The sequence below is a fragment of the Nelumbo lutea genome, chromosome 1 (genome assembly GCF_056320005.1).
Source record: "Nelumbo lutea isolate HS-2025 chromosome 1, American lotus-T2T, whole genome shotgun sequence".
Classification (NCBI taxonomy): Eukaryota; Viridiplantae; Streptophyta; class Magnoliopsida; order Proteales; family Nelumbonaceae; genus Nelumbo; species Nelumbo lutea.
The window spans coordinates 125661812-125686841 of NC_142684.1; the positions used below are offsets into that span (position 1 = coordinate 125661812).

A 25030-nucleotide genomic window follows, 5' to 3' on the forward strand; every position below is an offset into this window, starting at 1 on the left:
TAATAATTAATAATACTAATTTTTATTAATTAATGATTAATAATAATTACTATAATAAAAATGATTAATATTTAGTTTATTGTTAATACTATTTATCATAATAATTAGTTAAAAATCTAAATTAAAATTAATAATTCATTATTATTTTTAATATTAATTAATTAATAATATTTAGTAAGTATTAATTATTCTTTAATAATAATAATAGTAATAAATGAACAAAGATTAATGATTGATTATTATTATAATAAGTATTAATTGATTATTTATGATTAATTAAATTTTAATTATAATTATTGTTACTATAATTAATAATTATTATTGTTACATATGAGGCCCTTGAATTATAGAGAGGGAGAATAGTTTGGGGTTTTAGGGGTATCATTGAAAAACAGAAAAAAATATAAGATTCTAATTTAAAAGATAAGAAATAATAGTAAACAAACAATCATTTTCGTCTTAAAGTTATAATATTCCTGAGGATAAGAACCAAGAGGAAACAAACAATTCCTTTAACTGGTCCAGGTACCTACCAATAAAACACGTTCCAACCCCCTATTAATAAGATGTCATTACCGCACATCTCATACATGACGGGTCCCACTTTATGATGAGTCCTAGTTTCCTGCGGTGATAGATTAAGGTGGTAGAGGGTTGGAACGTGTTTTATTGACGGAAGATCCTAATTCCCTTTATCTCTCCTATATTTGCATGTTCACCTTTTTTATCGAGTTCAGATTTGCATCCAAGGGAACGCGCCCCACACGAGTTTCATATCTAATCTCAACCGTGTATCGAGAGCATCTCCCAGATGCTCCCATGCACGCTGAGATGTGAATGTGGGGCGCAAATCTGAACTCGTGTTTTTTCTTTGATAGGCAGCGTAAATTCATAGTACTGATTCATAGAATCATAGTTCATAGTTATACTAGGCACCGCTGACGGAGGAACATTGGAACAATAGCGAGAGGGAGGGACGAGAGAGAGGGAACTGGGGAAGGAAGGAGTCTGTTGTTTGTGCGGGCGCGCGTGTTTGGTTTACTGCATCACTTTGTCAGTGGGAGGAGAACTAAGCTCCTTGCTGCAAGTTCGGCTTTGAAAAGAAAAATGGCTACACGATCGACGCACAACAGACATGATGGAAACAAAGGTGCCATCAAAATTCAGAAGAGATTCGTCCCTAAAACTAATAATTCGACGAGAGAACCCGTCGCCAATTCTACTATCTCAACTTCTTTGAGACGATCTTCCCCGAGGAAATCAAATGATGCCGAGATTTCAATCGGTGGCGGTGGCAGCAACCCCAGTTCGACGGCTAGGGTTCGATTGGGAGAGAACGGTGACTGGGCTTCTAGCAGAGAACGTGGTGGTAATTTCGTAAATTACTTGCCCCAAGACGAGGCTGTCGCCGCCGGTCTCGGGGTCGAGGATGGTGGTTTGAATCCCGTCGAGTCTCAGCGAGTGGTCGACCTTCTCAACAGAGAATTATCTCGGTTGCTCAAGTTGAGCCCAAGAGATTTCTGGAAAGAAGGTTTTCTTTTATCCTTCTAGAAAAGTTTATCCTTATTAATCGTATGCTTAATTATTCAGCGAGTGATGCAATTCTGTGAAGTTCTGGTTTGTCTTCTTCTTTTTTCTTTTTAGTTTTAACTGTTTATTGCAATTGACTTGCTCTTTTATTATTAAAAGCTTAATTTAATTGAGATATTCAAATTTTATATGGCTTATCTTCAACCTATCACATTTGGACTAATTGGTTACCAGGCTTTGGTTTCGTGGCAAGGAACTGATGTTGAATTTATTTGTAGATTCATCGTGATTTTTGAGCAATTACTGCTTAAATGGTCTTGGTCGGTCTGGGCTGCTAATTTAAAGAGATAGCAATCAAATATTGGAATCTTGATCATCTGCACCCTGTTTAGAATCCCTCTCTTGGATAAATCTGTTTGGCAAGGTTAATTGTTCTGTCTAGGGGGCATTTACAAATGAGTTGAGAGTCATCATTACATGGTTAAGATATAATGACTGGAAACTAGTGTGTGATGTTGTTGTGCTTGTGTTCATGTGCATATCGTAGAAGAACAATGATGTGTAATTCGTGGTAATTGGAAACATAGGAGTGTTAGGAATATTACATTTTTTTTTTGGTGGAGGTGGGACTTAGAAATTTAGGCTGCGTTTAGAATCAGTGTAAAACATCATCGGTGTAAAAGTATACCGATGACGTTTTACACTGAACCGAGAAAGCGATCGTTGCTTTTTGAAAAACGTGATGGGTGAAGAGTGTAAAGTCTTACATCAATAAAATCGATGTAGTATTTACATTGACAATCAATGTGAAACTTTACATTTGATAGGTTTTACATTGATTGCCGACGTAAAACTCCACTCCATCCAAATGTATGCAAAACTGAACCGGTGTGGAGTTTTATGTCGATCATGATTACACTCTCCTTCCAAATGGGGACAAAATTGAACTGGTGTAAAGTTTTACACCATTCTTGATTTACACTGATTCTAAATGCAGCCTTAAGGGTGATATGTGTTGTCTTTCAGGGATTTAGCTAGAACATCTCTTAATGTTTTCTACTGTTGTTGTGGAAACTCTTCAGCTTTTCATAAGTTGCATGTCTAGGCACAGTTGTTTAGATTAAGTGTTAGATACATCCGATACCAGTACCAATGAAAGGAAACAACAATAAAAAAAGAAAAAGAAACAAACAAAATGTTCTTGTCAATTCATCATTTAATTATCTATTTGTAAATGCCATCCATGTATTTAACTATTTGATAAGGATGCAAAGTCTTCACTCTCTCCAAGGGAGGGAAGATCAAATGAGCAGAGCCAAAGGTGAAAAGGGAAAAGTCCAGGACTGGACTCCACAAAGAAATAAGATACAATTGAAATCACCCTGAAATCTCTTCCCTTTTAACCAAAAAATTCCTCGAAATCGCTGCCTTCCTAGTCTTTAAGTCACCGTATTACCAAACTCCAGAAACCATCTAAAGTTTTGAATGAGATGATCAAGTTCCCTTGAATGTATGATGGAATCTTGAAGGCCACACAATCATGATTGACAAGTCTCTCTGTATAGTAAACAAATCAAACCTTATAGGCAATAAAAGCCTGCATCTCTGGAGTCTGGATCATAGCCAAAAGGGGATATCTTTGTCACTGTTCTTGCAAATGCCATCAATGTTGGAAGAACCAGGTGACCAAGGCAAAGGGCATCGATGTTGAATTCATACCCTTCTCCCTTTGGGACCCTTCACTGCACAACCGTCTGCCTGGGAATATAGGATTTCAACATGGTAAAGTAGTTTTTATGATATAATTGACAAAAATGCCTTTGAAAGCTTTGAGAATTGAAACCCAATCAGTTACTCAATTGATAACCAAATTAATACATCCCAATGAGAATGTTTTTGTTGTTGAATGCTCTAGAATTCCCAGTATAGTAGACTTATTGAGTTATTGCATAATTCATTTTTCATTAGGATTTTATTTCTACTCTGTTCTTGGAAAGATGATAGGTTCCTTTGTTAAGGAATCCATATTGTTTTTTTATTCTTTCTTTATATGCAAATAACACATTGTTGTTTACTGGCAAGCATATGCAATTATGTTGTGATATCTAACTATTTCTTGTTCTAGTTTTTCCCTTTAGTGGCCAGCAGCACTTCTTTGCATCATTTTATGGATAGTTTTCTGCAATTCCGAAATAGATGGTATGACTTCCCTCATCGTGGAGCCAAGGGAACAGTTGCAGGGGTCATTGTTGGAGAATTTGAGCTAAGTCGCCGTGTCTTCATGCTCTTTTATCGCATGTATGTCTTAGCTGTAACTTCATACTTCCTTTTTATGATCCTTTGCTGTATCTCTGGTTTGCTTATATTCACTATTCTAATGTTCGATTACATGGGAAAATTCCTTGTGTGGCAGATCTTCTAATAGGGACCCGGGTGCCCGGGCCAGTTATAGCTTCAGTGCAAAGGAGCATGGAGGTATAGTTTCCCTATCCAGTATCCACTATGATCTGTGCTTCTCTGGTCTTTTTGTTGGCATTAGAGTTACCTTGGTATGTTGCATGGATGCGAGGTGTTCAGGGTCCATAGTTGTTTGACTTGGCAATTGTCAGAAATCATGGCACAGGGACATGGTCATAGATAAAATATTAAAATACACTAGCAACTTGATGATCAAAGGAGGAAAAAAAAAAACATTAACAATTCAAATATATAAAGATGACATGTTACTTAAGAGTGTCAAGTGCGAACTTCTCTTTCTCATCACAACTTAATGCATGCCAAGTGTTGACATGCCTAGACCCATTCATTTAAAAATGTATGTATTGGGGGCAGGGTGACTTTTGTGAATTTTATGCTGAAAGTTTTAAGACGTGATTTGTTTTTTGTTTTTTTTTTTTCTATGCTGTGTCAAAATTTCAGATCTGCTATTGTTCATTTGTTTGGCATGTAGCCCTTTTGCAGGAAAAGAAGCTGCTTGACTTGCCAAAGTTGTTAGATATATGTGCTATATTTGGTCATGAAAATGAAGAGCTTACCAGGTTATTGGTGAGATTTTACATTTATATGGCTCATAGCTTCACATATTTTATTTTCTTTTAATGCACTTCTACTTGTGTATCTGATTCTGACCACATAAGTTCAGTTTTCTTGGTCTTTGTCTCTCCCTCTCCCCCTCAAACTTTTAGCTATTTGATTTCTTTTCTTTTGTGTTTGTATGAGGGATATACATGAGTAGTTTCCTCTCGAGAAGACTTGGGAGGTTGGAGGTAGATCAATGAAGTCATGTGGGCTTATATGATATATTATTTGTACACTTATATGACTGTATCATTATGAAAGCAATATGTAGTGTTGGACAGGGTACCTTAAATGGAAGCATAAACACGTGTAAGCATGCAGTATATCAACAAGAACACTAAATATTTCTTTTGTGAAGAAAGTCACATTACAAAATGTTTGGACCCAATCCATACTGCAAAAAATATAATGCATTTGTCCTCATGCTGGAGTTTACTGGAAGGAAATGAAAGAAGAATATATACAATCCATGAAATAAAAGAAGAATATATGGTAGGCCTTACGGTATAAACTATATATTATCTGTCTCTATGAACGTTTTAAGATGCATAAATATTTGTCCAACCTTGTATCTGATATGTGCTACAATGTATAATGCATTGCAGTAGCAAACATGTTGGTTATGCTTGAAATTCATGGGTAACTGTAAAACACAGCAAAGTTGAGGCATGCGATTTCTCCTCTGTGAGCATGTCTAATTCTTGGGTCTTATGAAGCCTAATGGTTAAAATGCTTATTATTTTTCTTAACTTAACACTGGTTTAATTAGGGTCAGTTCTACCATTCATTATTCATGCCATTTTTTTGCACTTATTCGCTTGGCTCTGAATTTAAAGCGTATGAGGGGGGAAAATCTAATATGCCTCTTTTAGAAGATTTTGTTTGTCCTAGTAAAAGGTTCTGCACAGGGGTGCAACTTAGGCAGCCCAACCTGAGCCCAAACCCACCAAGCCTGAAATTTTACATGGATTGGACTTGGATTTTCGGTCCTTGTGCAGAGATTTGAGTTTTTATTTTTATTTTTTAATTTTTTGGGATGGACCCAGGCCTAACCCTTAGGTAGCCCAAGTCCGGCCTGATCTTAGCCTGGCCCTAGCCCAGCCCAAACCTGGCCTGACTACATGCAATATTCTTATTTGATGATTATATTACTGATACAAAGTAAGTTAGGGGTGCACCTTTGGTGGGCTTGACTTTGGGCTTGGGCCTTAGGCCTGGATTGGCCTTAGACATGGTCCAGCCCACCCAAGGTGCACCCCTAACTTCGAACAAATCTAATCTGTAGATCTGCTTTCTGCTGCTTTACCACTGGTTGGGGGTATGTTGCCTAGGTCTGTCTTATATATCGAGTCTTCACATCAGATGACTGGAAGCATCCCTTTGCACATACATTACACTTGGTATGAGAGAATGACCTTGGTCATTTAAATCGCTCCAGTCACTAGTATGGCATCTACTACATTGACATATCATATTTTCTTTTTTGAATGCTGTTCTATTCCCTTTTTTCCTAATTGTTTCAGTGGTTATGATTCTCCAGGTGATTAGTGCCATGAAAGCCCAGCCAAATATCCTTGAAAATTTACCAGCGGTGGTGTCTCATTTCCTCAGCATTGCCCATACCATGCATCAACGTTGCAGCTCCTCATTAGAGGTATTTATCTAGATAAAGGAGTTTGACGTGGTCTTTGATGGGGTTGCTTTATATAGATAGTCTCTCAAAATTATATTGTAACCTCAATCCTGAATTGCACAGCTTGCTTATTTGCTCTGTTTGAAATGAATAAAATCAACTAATATTTTTCTAATTTAGTTTATTTTTTGGGAGTATTGGATAGACAAACTCTATACAAGTTCCTGTGAAGAGGACTTGAAAAAATTTAGTTAATTAGTTGAGAAAGAATCGAGCAGAAACAATTAATAAACAGCTGAATTTTCTAAACATTAGGCACTCACGTAATTTCTTTTTCATTGCTTTCTTGACCAAAGAAAAAACTAATTATGCCATTTATCATGAGATGTAAATCAGTCCTCAAATATTAGGTGTAAATTTGAAGATTAGAGGGAAAAAAAAGGAAGAAGAGAAGTAAGAGCAGCAGTACAAGAGAAGAAGATGGCGAAAAGAGAAGGAAGAAGAAGAAGATTCGAATTATCTTCCTTTTCTCCTCTAATCATTTTTTATTAAGAATTAATGTTAGAGTAATGACAAGTATGCCCTTAAGTGGGCGGCTAGCTAGGCAGTAACATAAGGAGATTAAACAAAAAGAAATAACAGGCCCATTAAGAGAGGCCCGTTAGCCAACAAGAAAAGAAAAGATATTACAAGAGAAGATACTAGGACCCATTCGGCCCAGTCTCTTTACACTCCCCCTCAAGCTGAGCATAGATCTCAATCATGCCCAGCTTGCTTATATAGTGTGTCATTTTCCCTCTTGGAACTCCTTTGATCAAGATATCAGCCAATTATTTGTCTGATATGATGAATGGCAAACAAACTTCTCCTGAGGAAACTCTTTCCCTTATAAAATGTCTATCAACATCAATGTGCTTAGTTCTGTCATGTAGAACAGGATTATGTGCAATTTTGATAACTGCTTGGTTGTCATAGTAGAACATCATTGGCTTTTCGTAGTCAACCCCCAATTCTTCTAAAAGGGATCGTAGCCACAGTAATTCTGACACACCATGTGCCATCGCCCTGTATTCTTCTTCAGCTGAGGATCTAGCAACTACAAACTGTTTCTTACTTCTCCATGACACAATGTTCCTAGGGACTAGAGCACAATAACCTGAGGTGGATCTCCTATCATCAATACATCCTGCTCAATCAACATTAGTAAAAGCTTCCAGCTTCATGTGTCCATGTTTGGCAAATAGAATACCTTTCCCTGGAGTACCTTTCAAGTAACACAAAACCCTTTCTGTAGCAACTAAATGAGTATCTCTGGGAGAATGCATAAATTGACTAATAACACTTACTGCATAGGAAATATTTGGCCGAGTCATGCAAAGATATAACAACTTCCTAAACAGTCTCTGAAACACCCCCTTATCAGATAAAAACTCACCATCTGTAGCAGAAAGTTTATGATTGGGTTCAATAGGAGTGGAGATTGGTTTAGCTCCAAGTTTACCACTCTCAGCAAGGAGGTCAAGGACATATTTACGTTGAGAAATGAAGATACCATCCTTAGATCTAGCAACTTCAATGCCCAAAAAATACCGAAGATCTCCCAAATCCTTGATCTCAAATTCAAAGTTGAGAAATCTTTTTAGTTTACTGACCTCTTGAGTGTCATTATCCGTGACCACAATATCATCAACATAAACTATCAAGAAGGTCACTAGAGAGCCATTTCTCTTCAATAACAGGGTACGATTAGATTGAATTTGTGTGTAACCAAAGGAGACAAGAGCAGCCCTGAACCTCTCAAATCAAGCCCAAGGAGACTGTTTGAGACCATAAATAGATTTTTGTAGTTTACACACCTTGCCTTGCATTTCCTTTCCATACACCCCTGGAGGCAAAGACATATAAACCTCTTCATGTAGGTCTCCATTCAAGAAGGCATTTTTAACATCAAATTGGTGTTGGGACCAATCAAAAGTAGCGGTTAGAGATAACAAAACCCTGACTGAGATCATCTTAGCTACATGAGCAAATGTCTCAAGATAATCAATACCATATATCTGAGTGTAGCCCTTAGCAACCAGCCTAGCCTTAAACCTCTCAATAGACCCATCAGAGTGATATTTAATGGTAAACACCCATTTACAACCCACTGGTTCCTTCCCTTCAGGCAAGTCAACAATATCCCAGGTATGGTTTTTATGCAAAGCATCCAGTTCAGTCATCATAGCATCCCTCCATTCAGGTTTAGCTAAGGCTTTTGGTATGGGCCTGTGTATCACATAGGAAGAAACAAAAGCAAGAAAAGATTAGTAGGAAGGAGAGAGGAGGCTATAAGACAGGTGTTTGGAGATACAATGGGCTGTACACTTCCGCTTGCCCTTGCGGAGAGCAATAAGAAGGTCAAGGTCTGGGAAATATGTAAATGGGTCAGAAGAAGGCTGACCTGTTACCTCAGTAATGATGGGAGGAGCAAGAGACTCTTTTGTAGGAATGGAAACAACCTGCCCATGTCTGAATCTGTGCCTTTGGTACCACTTTTGGAGAACAGGATGAGGAGGAATTATAGGAGAATGAGGTGGAGGAAGAGGAATATTGGAGGTAGGTCCAGTGGGAGAAGTAGACACCTCATGATAGGACTTAAGAGGATCGGGAAGAGGAACAACTGGAGACATAGCAAAGGGCTCTTCATATTTCTCCCCCTCGGGAGAAATGCTAAAGAAAGGAGTCAACTCAGCAAATGTGACATCTCGAGATACAAAGCGGGTGCCATTGACTGGATCAAAACAACAATATCCCTTCTGCGTGGAAGCATATCCCAGAAAAACACATTTACGAGCCTTAGGTTCAAACTTCTGCCTTTGATGACTATGAATATGCACATAGCAAGTGCACCCAAAAACACGGAGAGGAAGAAAAAAATATCTTCATCCGGGAAGAGAAGGTTAAAAGGGGTTTTGAAGTTAAGGACCTGGGAGGGCATGCGGTTGATAAAAAAAGTAGTAGTAAGAACAACATCTCCCCAAATTTTTATAGGAACATGGGATGCAAACAAGAGGGATCTGGCAACTTCAACCACATGTCTGTTCTTCATTTCCTTCACCCTGTTCTGTTGTGGAGTGTAGGAACAAGAACTTTGATGAATAACCCCAAAAGTTTCAAGATAGACGGATAAGGTTTTTTCAAAATACTCCTTAGCATTATCAGAACGGAATATTTTGATCCGAGTGTTAAACTGGGTGAGGATGAGTTCATGAAATTTTTGCACAATAGCTGGTACTTCATCCCTAGATTTCATGAGATAAATCCAAGTATAACGAGAGTAGTTATCAATAAAAAGGATAAAGTACCTGTAACCCCCCATAGTTGGCAAATGATATGGCCCCCACACGTCAGAGTGAACAATATGAAAAGGAGAAAGAGATCTTTTATTGCTTACTGAATAAGAATGTCTACAATGCTTTGCCAGTTCACACGACTCACAATGAAGACTCGATAAAGATACTCCCTTAAACATATCTGGAAACAAACGACTCAAAGCAGAAAAAGACAAATGACCAAACAAAAAATGACATAACAAAACTTTGTTAACAGACTCTAACAAAACAGACTCTAAGGCAACTCCATGAGGTGGTCCAAAAGCTCTATCCGGTGTGTCCAACAAGTATATTCCGTTTGCATCATGGCCACTCCTAATCATCCTCTGAGATTGCAGGTCCTGAAAAACACAATGAGTGGAAAAAAAAAAGGTTATGCTACAATTCATGGATTTAGTTAAGCTGCTAACAGATAAGAGGTTGTGTTAAGTTTAGGGACATGAAGGACAAAGGATAAATAAAGGGTGTTAGAGGTCTTTATATCTCATTTTCCAGAGATGGGAGCAAGATACCCATCAGCAAGGGATATTTTCTCTTTGCCAGAGAGAAAGTGGTATGAGCAGAAGAGATTAGATAGGCTGGTTATATGGTTTGATGCACCGGAATTAATAATCCAAGGGATTTTATGATTACCTGAAACTGAAGCATGATTTGCAGAAGCACGAATACCTGAGTGAGCAAATGCAGATGAAGATGATGTGTTGTTGTTGGAGGAGTGAGATGAAGAAACAATAGCTTCCAAATGATTTAGTAGCCTCCCATACTTTTCAAAATCCACCTTCATTGCTGCCAGATGCTCAATGGTTGATTTTTCTACACTCTCCTTACTTCCTCCTTCAGGTACTGTAGCAACATTAGCTGTCTTAGGCTTTCCTACCTGACTGCCCTTCTTAGAGATGTTGTTGTTCTTAAACCTATCAGGAAGAAGCTCAGGATGAAGCTTCTAGCAAGTGTCCTTTATATGCCTCGGTTTCTTGCAATGTTCACATATCTGCTCCTTTTTCTCAGTAGGACCCTTTGGCTTTATTCCAGCATGTGCAAAGTGTTATGTAGGTGGACTCTGCAACTGAACATGCCGCCTACTCTCCTCACTGCTTATCATAGCGTATGCCTGGGAAAGAGTAACCTCATCCTTGGCTAGGATATTTTGCCTAATGATGTCAAGCTCAGGGTTGAGTCTAGTGAGAAATTCAAGCACCCTATTTCTCTTCACCAACTTCCTATACATTTCATCATCATTCTTACTCTCCCATGCAACTGTCTCCATAACATCAATTTCTTGCCATAGAGATTTCAGTATAGAGTAGTAGATTGCTACACTCTTCTTCCCCTGTCTTAGGTTCTTCACATTACTTTTCAACTTATAGACTCTGGCTACATTCAACTTCTATGAATAGGTCTCAGTAACACTGTCCCATATCTCCTTAGCCGAAGACATCCAGAGATAATGCTGACATATATGAGGTTGCATAGAATTGACCAACCATCCTATGACAGTATAGTTTTCTTGCATCCATCTCTCAAATTCAGGGTCAGTTTCTTCGGGTTTCACTTTACTACCTATGAGATACCTGAGTTTTCCTCTACTACAGACAAATTCTTATAGGCTGTGCCCAAGCAAGATAATTTATCCCATCTAGCTTGATTGTGGTCACACCAGTCAAAATAGAATCTACCGAGCCAAGGCCGGAAACCGGCACTTGCTTGAACTCACTTCCGTATGGCTCCATTAATAAAACGAAAATCAAAGAACCAGAAATTTTGTCTATATAAACTTACTTGAAGTCAAACTAGAACCCAGATGCTTGAAAACTAGGGTTTTACTCCGTCTAGCTGTTGGGGAGGAAGAAAGAAGATGCAGCCGCTCTTACCAGAGCTTCCCAATCTCTTCCAAACCTGAACCGCCCTGCTTTAGGAGTGAGAAGACACCTCCCAAGCACAAAGCGCCACACCCAAAGCTTCACCTTTACCTGTACCTTCGAAAATCTCTAATCGGCTAGGGTTTTGGGCAGCAACAGAACAACACCACTTCTTGGCAATATCCAACCAGATTTAAACTCTCCAAACCCTCTACCAACTAGGCCAAAGATCCTCTGAACTATAGAGAGAACCTATCTCTCCATACACTCTTAATCTAAGGGTGTATGGGAAAAGAGGAAGAAGAAAAAAAAAGGAAGAAATATACCTGCTCTGATACCAAGATGTAAATCAATCCTCAAATATTAGGTGTAAATTTGAAGATTAGAGGCAAAAAAAAAGGAAGAAGAGAAGTAAGAGCAGCAGTACAAGAGAAGAAGATGGCGAAAAGAGAAGGAAGAAGAAGAAGATTCGAATTATCTTCCCTTTCTCCTCTAATCCTTTTTTATTAAGAATTAATGTTAGAGTAATGACAAGTATGCCCTTAAGTGGGCGGCCAGCTAGGCAGTAACATAAAGAGATTAAACAAAAAGAAACAACATGCCCATTAAGAGAGGCCCATTAGCCAACAAGAAACGAAAAGATATTACAAGAGAAGATACTAGGACCCATTCGGCCCAATCTCTTTACATCATGAGTGTAATCTATGAATACCATATTCCTTTGTAGGCTAAGGTTTAGGAATTCCATAATGAAGGAGTTAACTGAAAATTGGTGCTTATAGGGCCATTGTTTATTGTGGCAATGGCATAAATCTGCCAATGCGATTTTGGTTTTCACCTTTTTTCTTGGTATCCCCGTTCCTGTGTTCTTTCTCTCTCTCTCTCTCTCCGCAAAATTACAAAAAAAATGATAAAAAATCGAAAGTCAGAAAATTCAAAAAATGCCAAAAAATTAGAAAATTCAAAAAATAAAAATGCCAAAAAAATTAGAAAAATCAAAAAATATTAAACATAATCTTAATAAAAAATATAAACTTAAAATTTAAAATAAATATTTAAAAACCTATTTTATAAAATTAAAATACATAAACATAACATGTAAACCATATCCAAATGAAATTTAAAAATAAAAGCAAACATATAAAGTATTTTCAAGCATGTAAAACCCACAATCTCTTTTCTTCCTCAATTGCATTGCTTCAAGCAGCTAATGTGGTGTAAAACATATTGCATTCTTGATTCTATGAGTTGCCTTTGTATTGTGCCCCTCGGGGCAAGCCCGAACAAGTCCTTGTTAGGGTCTTAAGTTCTCATTTCTCACATAAAAAAGAATGATTTTATAACTCTAATTGCCTTTTAAGAAGATATTTTATTGGAATGAATGAATAGACAACATTAGCAAACTAGGGGGTTCTCGGAGCTCCGGTGCACAGAATTTTAAAAAGGCCCACGCCTGGGCTGAGGCACAAGGCACATCAGGCGCACCAGGCGTGCACCTTTTGAAAGGGGTGCACCTAGGACCTGGGTTAGGCGCATACATCAAACTGGAATACATCAAACTGGTCCCAAAGGAATAAGAGGCCAAGTTCAAAGCTGAAGCTAAATAAAAAAGAACTGACAAGTTACAAATTACAGCCTGGCTCTGGACAACCATACTATAGGTGATCCTTTGGCACTCCTGCTCTAGCCAATTTGTCAGTCATTGAATTGGCACTTCTAGGTATCCAGTTGAATAAGGTGCTCAAGGGATCCCCTAGGGAGGGTGCCTGTCTTACCAAATGCCTCATCCTCCATGGAATTTCTTCTCTATTCTTCAGCCAAGAGATAACTGTTTGTCAATCTCCTTCAACATCCACTTCTTTCCATCCCTTTGACCTTAGCAATTTTAAGCCTTGAATGACTGCCAACAGTTCAGCCCTGAGAGAGATTCCATGTCCAATTGGATTTGGACCTATGTTTATCTCTTTATTTCATTAAGAACATTAACAGAAAGTTTTGCTAATTGTTCTTTGGAAATTATAATTCTCTTTTATTAGGCTTTCACAAGTTCAGAAGAATTTGGAATTATTAGGAGTTGAAACCTTTTATTTTAATAGTCATCTAAGAGCCAGAATTAATGCCAAAAGTATGAAGAGGTGGTCAAAATGATCTTATTAAAGATGAATATTGAAGGAAGTATAAAATTGAGGTTGATCATAGGAATGAAAAAAAAGATAATGTTCTTCCCAACAGTGACAAGATTAAAGGAATTTATTTATGGATATGGGGATTAAAAATGAGTTTTTTAGAAATATGTATGTTTAGATGGATGAGTGGTAAAACTACAAAGGATAGGGTCAGAAATGAAGTCATACGAAGGAACCCAGGAGTACCTCCAATAGGAGATAATATAAGATAAAGTAGACTGGGGTGGTTTGGTCATGTGCATAGAAGACTTTCTCAAGCACCCATTAGAAGAAGTGATTTGTTGCAAGCTGAAGGGGCTAGAAAAAGGACTATGGTGGAAGTAGTAAGAAATGATATAAGCGCCCATAACTTGATGACAAATATGGCACTCAACAAAATGGAATGTCAAAAGAGGATTCATGTAGTAAGAAATGATTTAAGAGCCACACTAGCAAATCTCCCAATTTATTTTCTTTCCACCTTCCACATCCTGTCTATGATAGCAGGGTAGTTAGAAAAATAAATGAGGGACTTCTTGTGGGAACTGGATGAGGAAAAAAAGGATCATTTGGTTAAATGGGAAGTGGCTAGTAGACCAAAAGAAAAGGGGGGTTTGGGTTTAGGAAACATTGTCACTAGAAACACTGCCTTATTAGGTAATTGGTTATGGAGGTTCCCCTTCAAAGGTGATAGGCTGTGGCATAAGGTATTTGAAAGCATTCATGGTTTGGATGGTAATGGCTGGGATGCCAAAATTACTCCCCACTCATCCTCCGCTTCTCCTCAGAAAGCAATTCACGAGGTTTACCCTATCTTTATTAACTCCATTTGTTGTGATGTGGGAAAGGGTGACAAAATCCACTTCTGGGAAGACCTTTGGGTAGGGGAAATACCATTAAAAGACAAATTTCCTGAACTTCTTGTCCTTTCCAACCTTAAGGGTGAAACTATCTCTAGAATGGGAATACCGAATACCTTCTCCTTCCGGGGTAAACTGGAACTTTGGTTTTAGAAGAGGCCTAAGGGATAATGAGTATACCTCCATGATTTGCTTGGTTGTTATTCTAGAGACAGTTGTTTTGGACCCAAACTTGGAGGACTCTAGAATTTGGACCAGCTCTATAGATGGCCTATTTACCTATTCTTCATTTTTTAAGCATCTTGCCTCACCTAGCTCTCAAGGGGTGGACTTCCCAGTGAAAGAAATATGGAATAAACCCATCCCACAAAAAATTCAAGCTTTCTGCTGGGAATTCTTCCTTGGTAAGGTAAATACATGTGATATGCTGCAGAAAAGAAAGCCTTTTTCTTGCATCTCTCCTCATATGTGCTTCTTATGTAGGGATAGTGGAGAGACCATCTCCCATTTATTAATTTCTTGTTCCTTTGTGTTTTGTATCTGGGAGTTTTTGTTTCTCCTTTTGGCTGCAGGTGGGATCCTCCTCCAGAGGTGGTGGACATCTTCAACCTGAACTTCTTGAGGCAACCAAAGAAAAGCGGGAGGATAATGTGGAGAGCTACTGAACTAGCAATCAGTTGGGTAGTGTGGGAAGAAAGGAACAACAGAATTTTCACTGGAAAGAGTAGATCTCTGGAGGAGGTAATAGATTGCATAAAAGTGAAGGTTGTACTTTGGGTAAAGACTTTGGACAGCTTCTAGAATTTCTCAGTCAATCATATTATAAGAAATTGGTCTGAAGTAGCATGATCCTCAAGGGATAAAGAGAGAATCAGAATGGAATGGAAACCCCCAGAAGGCAACAGATTAAAGTTGAATTTTGATGGGAGTTCTTTGGGAAATCCAGGTTTGGCAGGCATAGGTGTAATCAGAAATTCTGGGAGCAGAGTCTTGGCCTTATACTCAGGGCCACTTGGCATTGCAAATTCATTCAAGGCTGAACCGATGGCTTTGTTACAAGGTCTGTGGTTAGCTAAGCAATTGGGCCATAGACAGCTAGAGGTGGAAGGGGATTCTAAAGTAGTTATCTCTTGGGAAAGTTACAATAAACATACCCCATGGAACCTCAAACATGTTCTCAGGGAAGTGAAGAGGATTGTGGAAGAAATAGGTGCTGAATTCAAGTGGGTGAGAAGAACTGCAAATGGGCTAGCTGATTTCCTTGCTAAGCAAGTGGCGACAATGCAACACCTTTTTTGGATTTCATTGTAATCTACCCTTGTTTTTCTGGGTTGACATGTCGGTCATCAAATTATAATCTCAAATATATTTTCTAATAAAATTATCTTTTGCTGATAAAAAAAAATCAGGATTCATGTAACCGACCCCATATAGTTGGGACAAGGCTTAGATGATGGTGATTTATAGATATGGAGAATGCAGGACAATCCCTAGTCCTCATAATGTAAGAAAAGGTTGGAATCAGAGAGAGAGAACACATCTATTTATAGAGTGACTTTTGTGGCCCGGAATACTGTTCACCAAAATTACAAAAAAAGCAACTCCTTGTCTTGTGCATCAAGAAACATAATAACTTTCTACCTACTAATGCAAATAAACTGAAAATTGAAAGAGAAACACTACTAAGCTAGAGCAACAAGATGCTATAGCCCAAGCTCACATGGGACTGGTCAAAATGATGAAAATACCCATACTGTCCAAATAGATTGAAATACAGAAAATTTCAAAAAATTCCAAATTTAATTCTGCAGCTCCTGCATTATTCTCCCCTGTTTCAAAAAAAAAAACTCGCCCTTGAGTTTTGAAGAACTTGAAGATGAAAAGTTGATGTACCTTAATGACTAATGGAGTAGTAATTCCCATAGCTACTTCAATACACTTGGACTGTAGAGTAGATGCCGCCCACATAGCTATAAATGGATCTTGAAAGCAATGTATGTCTGAACCATTGCCTTCCATAACCTTCATTGTTAAATAATCAATAACATTAGCTTCTTGACCATTTACATCACCAATCAGCCTATCTTGTGGTGAATCTTCCCCTTGCTTATCACTATGAACTTTCATATCCAAAATCTCAACTGCAACATTTGGAACTTTTCCTTCAATCTCTAGTTGAGAAGTCTCCATCTCTCTGTGTTCATCTACCCTTGGTTCTTCAGCAAACTCTTGAACTTCTGCCATTATTGATGTTGATGGAACTTGTGCTATGTCAACTTGTAATTCTTGAATTGGTTCCAGTTGAACTTGTAAGGTAAAGTCCTGACTTACTTCACAACCAACACATTGCATCTTGCACATGAATTTCTTCAACTTGCTCTACTTCTATCTCTTCTTGATCATTAACCTCAAGTTGACCATGGGTGTTGGAAGTTCTTTCTTCAACAATTCCAATCTTTTCTTGGCCCACACCCTTTTGATCTTCAATGTTTACAACTTCTATAGGTTGAAATTCTTCATTCACAACTTTATCTCTAGGATGGGCATCAACATGCAAGAAATCATCTTCTTCATCTCCAACTTTATACTTTCTTCTCATTGGCTTCAAATTCTTTGTTGTAACCGGCTGCTCATTCTCTATCTTGAGAGCCAATTCAAAGGCATGGTCTAAGTCATAAATTTGAATTGTAGATAATTCATTCCTTAGTCCATTTGTGAAACGAACTAATTTGTGCCTTTCACTTTCTGTAATGACACATCTAAGTTATAATTCATCAAACTTATGCATATATTGAATTACAGGTAGCATACCTTGCTTGAGATTAGTCAACTCCACATATAGATCATCATGGAAGTATTAAGGAATGTACTTTTCTTGCAAATACTTCTTCATCTTTGCCCACGTGGTAATAGGATATTCACTTCTATTTTCTATTCGTTGCTCAAGAGTTCTCCACCATACTTTAGCATGACCTGCGAGCTTCATGTGTGCAAATCTAAATCTTTGTTTTTTAGAGATATCATGCTTATCAAAATATTCTTCTTGTGTAGCAATCCAATCAAAGAATGCTTTCTGGTGGTCTTCATCTCCCTTGAAATTAGGCACTTCCCTTTCTCTTCTAACATTCCTAAAAACCTTACTCCTTTAGCCGACATTACTAGATCTACTTTCTTCCACCAAATTCTCAAGTAAATCAACCATAGACCCTATCATCATTGATTCTAGACCCACGAGATTATCTAAATGATACCCTAGGCCTATATAATCGATCACTTTGTGAGAACATGCTGACTAACCATTAGCTTTGATGCCAAACTAATGTAATAGGGCTAGAACAAACTACCACAAGATAGATAGATAGATCACTCCAAGGGTCCTAGAATCACTCTAGGGTTTTCATTAGCTTCAAAAGGAAGAGAATACATCTATTTATAGAGTGACTTGTGTGGCCCAGAATACTATTCACCAAAATTACAAAAAGCCACTCCTTGTCTTGTACATTAAGAAACATAATAACTTTCTACCTACTAATGCAAATAAACTGAAAATTGAAAGAGAAACACTACTAAGCTAGAGGAACAAGATGCTATAGCCCAAGCTCACATGGGACTGGAAAAATAATGAAAATACCCATACTTTCCAAATATAATGAAAATTTCAGAAAATTCCAAATTTGATTCTTCAGCTCTTGCATTAATCAGCCAATAAGATTGGCATATACAAATACATCTAGCAATATTAGAAATATGGTACAACAAAACTTGTTTTTTGTTGTGGCCTTCAAAAGTGGAGCTCTTCTATACTCTCTCTAGCCAAAGTTGTCAGCTAGAGAGTTTGCCAACCTAGGAATCCATTTAAGTTAGCTGTTCTGGATGCTAAAAACTCAAGCCTCCTTGATAAAATGTCAAAAAATTTGAAATCTGTCTGCTATAAGGGCATCCATCATATGATTGCTTGAGAAACCCCCTCAACCTTCACTTTCTCTATAGCCAGTGAGAAACCCACTCTTAGTACTAATAATCTTTGCCTTCATGGAGCTCCCCTCTCCTATGGGACTGGAAGATACCACATTCACCCCCTTTTTCTTATCCTTAGAGGCTCTTACACACTAAATCAGTGTAGGATTGCCTAAGAAACAACCATGATGTTGGGTTTATCAGTTTCTAAGAGGAAACATTGGGGGGTTGGTCTAGGAACAACATTCTAGGAGGCTGGAAATGCAAATATCTCATGGTGGAAGTCAGAAAATTGGCCGCTGAATTAATTGCTATGTTATTGGACACAAAGATCAGCCAACATCATTGTTGATGCTTGGCAAGACAAATATCAGCCAACTTCCCCTACCCGATGGGGTTGGGGATGGGGATTGCTTTGCCGGGGTGGGATGGGGAATGAGGTTCCCGCCCCACCCCGACCCCGATTATATATATATTAAATATTTATTATTATATATGGTATTATTTATATTATTTATATATATCAAAATATATTGAAATTATTATTTATATTTTAAAATTTTTATTTATATTAAGTAAATTTATTTTTCAAAAAAATACTGTTAACTAAGACTTTTTGGGGATTTGGGTCCCCATGGGGATTGGGGATGGACAGATTTTATCCATGATGGGGATCGAGGTCAGGGATGGGGATTTATTTCAGAATCGGAGTCGAGGACAGGGAATATCTGTATAAAAATATAAACCACTAAAAAGTGTATATTTTGTTGAATTTTAACAATAGAAACCTGGAGAAAGGTCTAAGAAGATTTCTTTGTTAATATCATTTTATGGGAAAGATGATATTCATTTTGTACATTAGCTGTTAATTTGTGTTGAATAAGTACGGAGAAAAAGAAAATTGTCAAATAGAAGTTTCCCTCAATGATGTATCAGTGTCCAACACAGATAATTCATCCATCAAGAGAGTCCAACACAGCACCACTTATGGCTCTTTTACGCAGAGAAGTATGTCTTCTCATTGTAGCATTTTTTAATCACTATCATGATTCCAAGCCATGAGTATTTATTTAATTACTTGGTCTATAATATTCAGGTATTGTTTTCTTCTGAAGGTCGTGAATATCATGGATATAGTCAACTTCATGAAGATTTCTTAGAGGCAAGTTTTACTCAATCCCAGGGAAATATTGGCTAGTCCAATTCAAACTTTACATGGTCAAGGAGGGTGTATGGTTGGATATTAGGTTTGCAGCATTGATTGATGGAATTTGGACTTTTTCTGTAGGTTATGGACTTCATAAATGATGCAATTGCATCAATGGATGCTTTTATTAATGCATACAAACAAGCTGCAGTGTACTTCTGTTGTCCTGTTGAAACATGGTAACCTGTTTATGCTCAAATCCTGTAGTTTTATAAATACGTGGATAATGTAACAAACTCGGGGCTAGGTTTTTACCTAGATAATAATTGTTTTTTACATTGTCATGTCTCCTTTCCTATAATTCTCCTTGAAAAGATTGTATAATTTTATCTAATATGCATCTGAGTCCTTGCAGTTATGGGAATGAAGAATTACTTGGTACCCTGGCAAGACTGCATGATTCATTGCTGCCATCTTTACAAAGAGGCTTTGAACAAATTTTAACAGTACAAACAGATGGGTTTCAGAACTCATTGGGTGAATCACTTCCAAATATTGATACCAGCCTCAAGATGTTGTCAATGAGAATAGTTAAATTTGGTTGGAAATTACTGGAACTATGCTATCTAAGTGATGGAGCTTTTGAAGGAAGCCACTCCTTAGTAACTTGCGCAAAGATGTTCCCTGCCAAGGTTGAGGATGCAGTAATAAGGGGAGACATTTTGGTTCAAGCTTTTAGGGAGCTCAGTCTAGGAGTTTCACATAATGTTCAAGAGACCCAAAAGAGTAGATCATTCCTTCAAAAAATTGAAAGAAATTACAGTTTATTGGCCAGAGTTTATAGTCTATGTGATAATGGTGAGTATTCAAACTTACATCTATGGCATGGATTTCAAGAGTTTTTTACTTCTATCATCTCTTGCAATAATGCTACTCATGTTTAGTTTGTTATAAAATTTTTTTTACTGGATTCAGTTTAGCTTAGTTGCCCTATAGATGAAGTTCTCTATTCCAGCATTTTCCTTTTGAACTTCTTTTAGCTATTACGTTAGTATTCTTCTTTCACCTAATTAGTTATGGATTGAGTATAAATTTTAAAGTACATATACTTTAGAAAGGCGAAATCTTGACTCTTGAACTGTGATTGGTGAAGGGCACTAAACTGTTTTCCAGGGAATTCCATGGAATTGATAGGGTCCTTTCGCTAAAGGAGTCATTTGAATTGAAATTTTACTCTTCAGTGTAATTTGTGTTAAAAAAATACTCATTTTTACTGTTCCTGAATCATTGTATAATTTGAAGTAATTCAACCAGAATTTCATTTAGTGGTGAGGAATCAAGAAAGATAAGCAAATAAGGAGCTTCCTCAGTATCAGAGGCAACATTTCTTTTTGAATGGTTGAGTTTTGATTTCTAAATGGAATTAGTGGAACATTTTCTTGTATGATTGCTTAACTCAACCAATTAATTTTTCTTTTAATAAAAGTTCATTATTAGGTCAAATTCTAGGGGCTGTTACTTGATATAGTGGAAAAATCTTGGGCTGGCAAGCATGAGAATGTGGATTCTAGTCTGAGAGCAGCCGCATTTTGTGTTAAAAAATGCCAAAGGTTAGGACCATCCAGTCTACCCCTCCCATGACCCCAGATAGGTGAGAGCAACATTGGAAATGACCTCTTTTAGGTTAAGTTCACTAAATAATGGTTGGTATGCATTTGGCACCAGTATCCAATATATCAGTATTATCAAAAAACATCAGTCCCTTGTTATAGTACTTTTTCCATCTACATAATGTTAGTTAGAGATGCCTTTTCTATTATCTTAAAGCTTTATCTTTCACCATCGCCCATAATTCTACATCTTATTTTTCACATCCTTTTAGTTCCTCCTCTATTCCCCTCAAAAAGAACATTTATACAGACACCTTTGGCTTCAATGGTTCTTCCCCAAGAAGGTAACCTCAAGTTCTAAGTTCCAACTATCATCATGGAAATACTGCATTTCCAATCACTCCTTTAGTTATCATTTGAGTATAAAGCAGGCAACTTTTGATGGTACGAAATGCTGAATATGGTTAACTTTATATTTTATGAAAGAATTTAATCCTGGAAATTGTAGGAATATGTCAAATGTCATGGTCTAGAAAGCTTTGCCTTGACTTTTGCAATTAACATGTCTTCTCAATTATAAATTAATATCGTTGTTATATATATAACTGTTCTATATAATTTTTCCAAGAGGACATTACAAATAATTTGAGTGTCATTATTAAAAATGGAAACATTGTTTACTAAAACCATCTGTCACGACATCTTATCTGGAAACTTAAATACAAATTTTATTGTGCTATTTTTAAGGCTTTCTATGTGACTCAAATAGTTAGTGGGTATCAATAACAATGTTTCTTACAGCCTTTGTGCAGATTTTGGTTTGTTAACTTTCTAGGACGGAAAGATGGTAGTTAACCTCAGAAAACAAATTTGATGTAGACAATATCCCATTTGTGTACTGCTGCTTTTGGGGGCTTCTCTATTTTATTACCATATAATACCTTCTATTTTTTCCTTTCACTCTCTGATGACTTCTTTTGACACTAACGTCAACCAACAGTCTAGTGTTAGAATCTGGAGTAATTGGCATCAATTATTACTTCCCACATGCAGGATGGATATCCATGGATGGTGAACAGCTTCAGTATTTATCTTGTATTTTGGTGTCCCATTTTTTGAAGGCAACAAATAAGGTACCAAATGTGCCATCAACTAGCAAGTTGCAGATGGATGAAGATGCTGCTATAACAGAATCCAAGATCAGTCAAATAAAAGACCTTTTCCCTGATTATGGTAAAGGGTTCCTTTCTGCATGTCTTGAAGTCTATAACCAGAACCCAGAAGAGGTGATTCAGAGGATTCTTGATGGGACTCTACATGAAGATTTACTATCCTTAGACGTTTCTCTTGAGAAGATTCCACCACCCAAGTCCGTGTCATCTTTGAGCAGGGATGCTAAAGGTAAAGGGGCATTAATGGAACCTCCAGCACTACCTTTTACCAATGTGGTTGCTGCGGTGAAAGACTGGCAAACTGATGCCCCTTCATCTTCGTCTTTGACTGGGCGGTTCACAAGGAAGTCCAAAGTTGGCGTGCCTGAAACTGAAATCCTAGACTCTGGATCCAAGGAGTCGATGAAAACTGCAATTCTTGCTTCACAATATGAGTATGAAGATGAATATGATGATTCATATGATGATCTTGGTATGAGTCTTGTGGAACCAGGATTTGAGGAGACAGAGACATTAGGAGATAGAATCAACTCAACTCCCGGGAAATCATGGGGGGCTGAAACTGAAGATTCCAACCCAAATACTTCTGGTTCGAGATGGAATTCTCGGAAGAAGCCCCAGTTCTATGTCAAGGATGGTAAGAATTACAGTTACAAAGTTTCAGGTTCAGTTGCTGTTTCAAGTTCACAGGAAGCAGCATTAGTCAATCAGGCACAGAAAGAATTGATTCATGGCCTCGGGCGTGGTGGGAATTTACCCATTGGGGCTGTTAAGAAGCTGATTGGGTCCAACGAGCAGCAGGATCATCAGTCCTCTAATGTTACTGAGACAGAAAGGAGAGAGAATATACCGAACTCCAGGGGTAGGGGAAGGAGAGGAGGTGGTGGCAATCATCACAGGAAGGACCGAGCAATGAAAAAACACTTTGCAGGATCGAGTGGTTATTAAGTACATATGGAGAATGTACACTTATTTTGTTCAAATTTGTTGTTTTTACCTTAATCAATTTCATCAAGTGGGGTTTTCTTGGGATATGAACTGTATAGCCTATTACTCTGCCATCTGGATGCGGCCAAAGTTTTGTTGGGCCTGCCATTTTTTGAATTTGTGGCAGTTGATGGTTTACTACTATTATCGTGATTGAAGTAGAATGTTCTTGAATGCTGTTGTTGTTTCTGTATCCTCTATTCTTGCCTTGCGTTTTTATTTTAGGGTAAGTGTCCAAAACCTACCATCACTTTTTATGAATTCTCTTAAATTCATCATAATTAAACTTAGCATAATTTTTTAAAATGTCCAAATGTTCAAAATTCACCATGTCTGAGATTTTATTTTCTAGAACTCATCATCCCTTAGAACACCATTAAATTTAAATGACCCGAGTTGTCCATGTCAACTTAAATGTATATATCATAACTAAACTGCCCCTGATGAGTCAGCTTGTTAAACTCTTTTTGGACTGAAATAAAATAGGACTACCCACAACGTGCTTCCTGTCGGACCACTCGAGACGAATGAAGCTAGTCGTCCCCGATGGCATCAAACCCCCGCTGAACGTCACCGTATAAGTTTTCTTCTCATTCGGTAAAGATCAGGCTCGACCAAGATTTTTACCGACTCCACCTGCGATGTCACAGATGCCTTGCCCACGTTCGTCAGTGTTCGCGTATGCTTCACTGTGGTGGTTGCAGCGGCAGTGCAGTGTCGAACGGGATGGCGAAGGAACGTAAAGTTTCTCCTCGCTATCCTATTAATCTGCAGGGAGGTGTACTGTTAACATCAACACCATCAACAAGGTTGGCAAGTGACAATGCTACGACCGACAAAGAATGTGGTCAGTCCGTCGTGCACATTAACGATGACCGCTGCATGAGTGAGCTTCATCCCAAGATCATCCGTTAAGAATGTCATCAACATACCCACCCCCGCGAATTGACCCAGCTTCGAGTTGATAACTAATCCTATCATGTAGAATAGATCATCACTTCAGGGCGCACACTATCAACAATAATGATAAGAATTCGTTTCATGCAAATAAAACTACAATTCCAAGAAAATAAGGAACATCCTTGGATGAAGAATCGATTTCCCGGTCCACTAGCGGTACTGGATCCATCTCTTAACTTTATTTGTTGTTGCTTCTGGTTGGTTGTCGCTCATCTCTCTCTCTCTGAATTATGATCGGATGGATGGGTGGAAGTAAAGAGCACAACATAGTGAGCTCTGGAAACGTTTTTTCTTTTCCCCAGAGAACACAGTAATAAAATGAAATGGGTAACCGGAGGAATTAAGAAGAAAGAAACCCCATAACGGAAATTGATGGAGAAAAGAATTTAGAAGAAAAGATGGGAATGAAATGGTCGGAGTTTATGGGTCTACTGGTATCGGATTTTTATAGCTGATCATCACCTACCGCGTAAGGAAGATTATTTTCCTGGAAATTTCTTTTCGTTTTACAAACCTTAAACAAAGATTGCCGTCGCCCGTCGGTATTGTGGTGGCGGGGCTCAAGGCTCAAAAACGAAGAACTCGTTGTGCACTTGCTGTGCCTACTCCATGAAATTCCCATCTCCATCTTGGTTGGGGTTTGAGTGGTTGAAAGCACATGGTTGAAAACCTACACTTTGTTTAAACATTTTATTTGG

At 37.8% G+C, this 25030-nt stretch overlaps 1 protein-coding gene across 7 annotated transcripts; it reads left to right on the forward strand.

Moving 5' to 3' along the window:
• Positions 1-501: 501 nt before the first annotated feature.
• On the forward strand, positions 502-23565 carry LOC148877375 (Ubiquitin system component Cue protein). 7 transcript variants are annotated; one of them, XM_088985872.1, is made up of 10 exons: positions 952-1531; positions 3669-3828; positions 3944-4005; positions 4481-4575; positions 6149-6262; positions 19393-19464; positions 19553-19618; positions 19745-19842; positions 20019-20461; positions 22267-23565. In XM_088985872.1, the coding sequence occupies exons 1-10, from the start codon at positions 1108-1110 to the stop codon at positions 23331-23333; spliced, it is 2601 nt and encodes an 866-aa protein (XP_088841998.1). In that variant the 5' UTR covers positions 952-1107; the 3' UTR covers positions 23334-23565. The 7 variants fall into 7 exon arrangements, with proteins under 7 accessions (XP_088841988.1, XP_088841998.1, XP_088842029.1 ...); XM_088985853.1 differs by having other exon boundaries at positions 961-1531; positions 19405-19464; XM_088985895.1 differs by having other exon boundaries at positions 989-1531; positions 4492-4575.
• Positions 23566-25030: the final 1465 nt, after the last annotated feature.

Coding starts and splice junctions, on each gene's coding strand:
- LOC148877375 (XM_088985872.1), top strand. CDS start 1,108: ATGGCTACACGATCGACGCACAACAGACATGATGGAAACAAAGGTGCC. Junction 1,532..3,668: donor AAGAGATTTCTGGAAAGAAG/GTTTTCTTTTAT, acceptor TTTTCCCTTTAG/TGGCCAGCAGCACTTCTTTG. Junction 19,619..19,744: donor TTCATGAAGATTTCTTAGAG/GCAAGTTTTACT, acceptor CTTTTTCTGTAG/GTTATGGACTTCATAAATGA.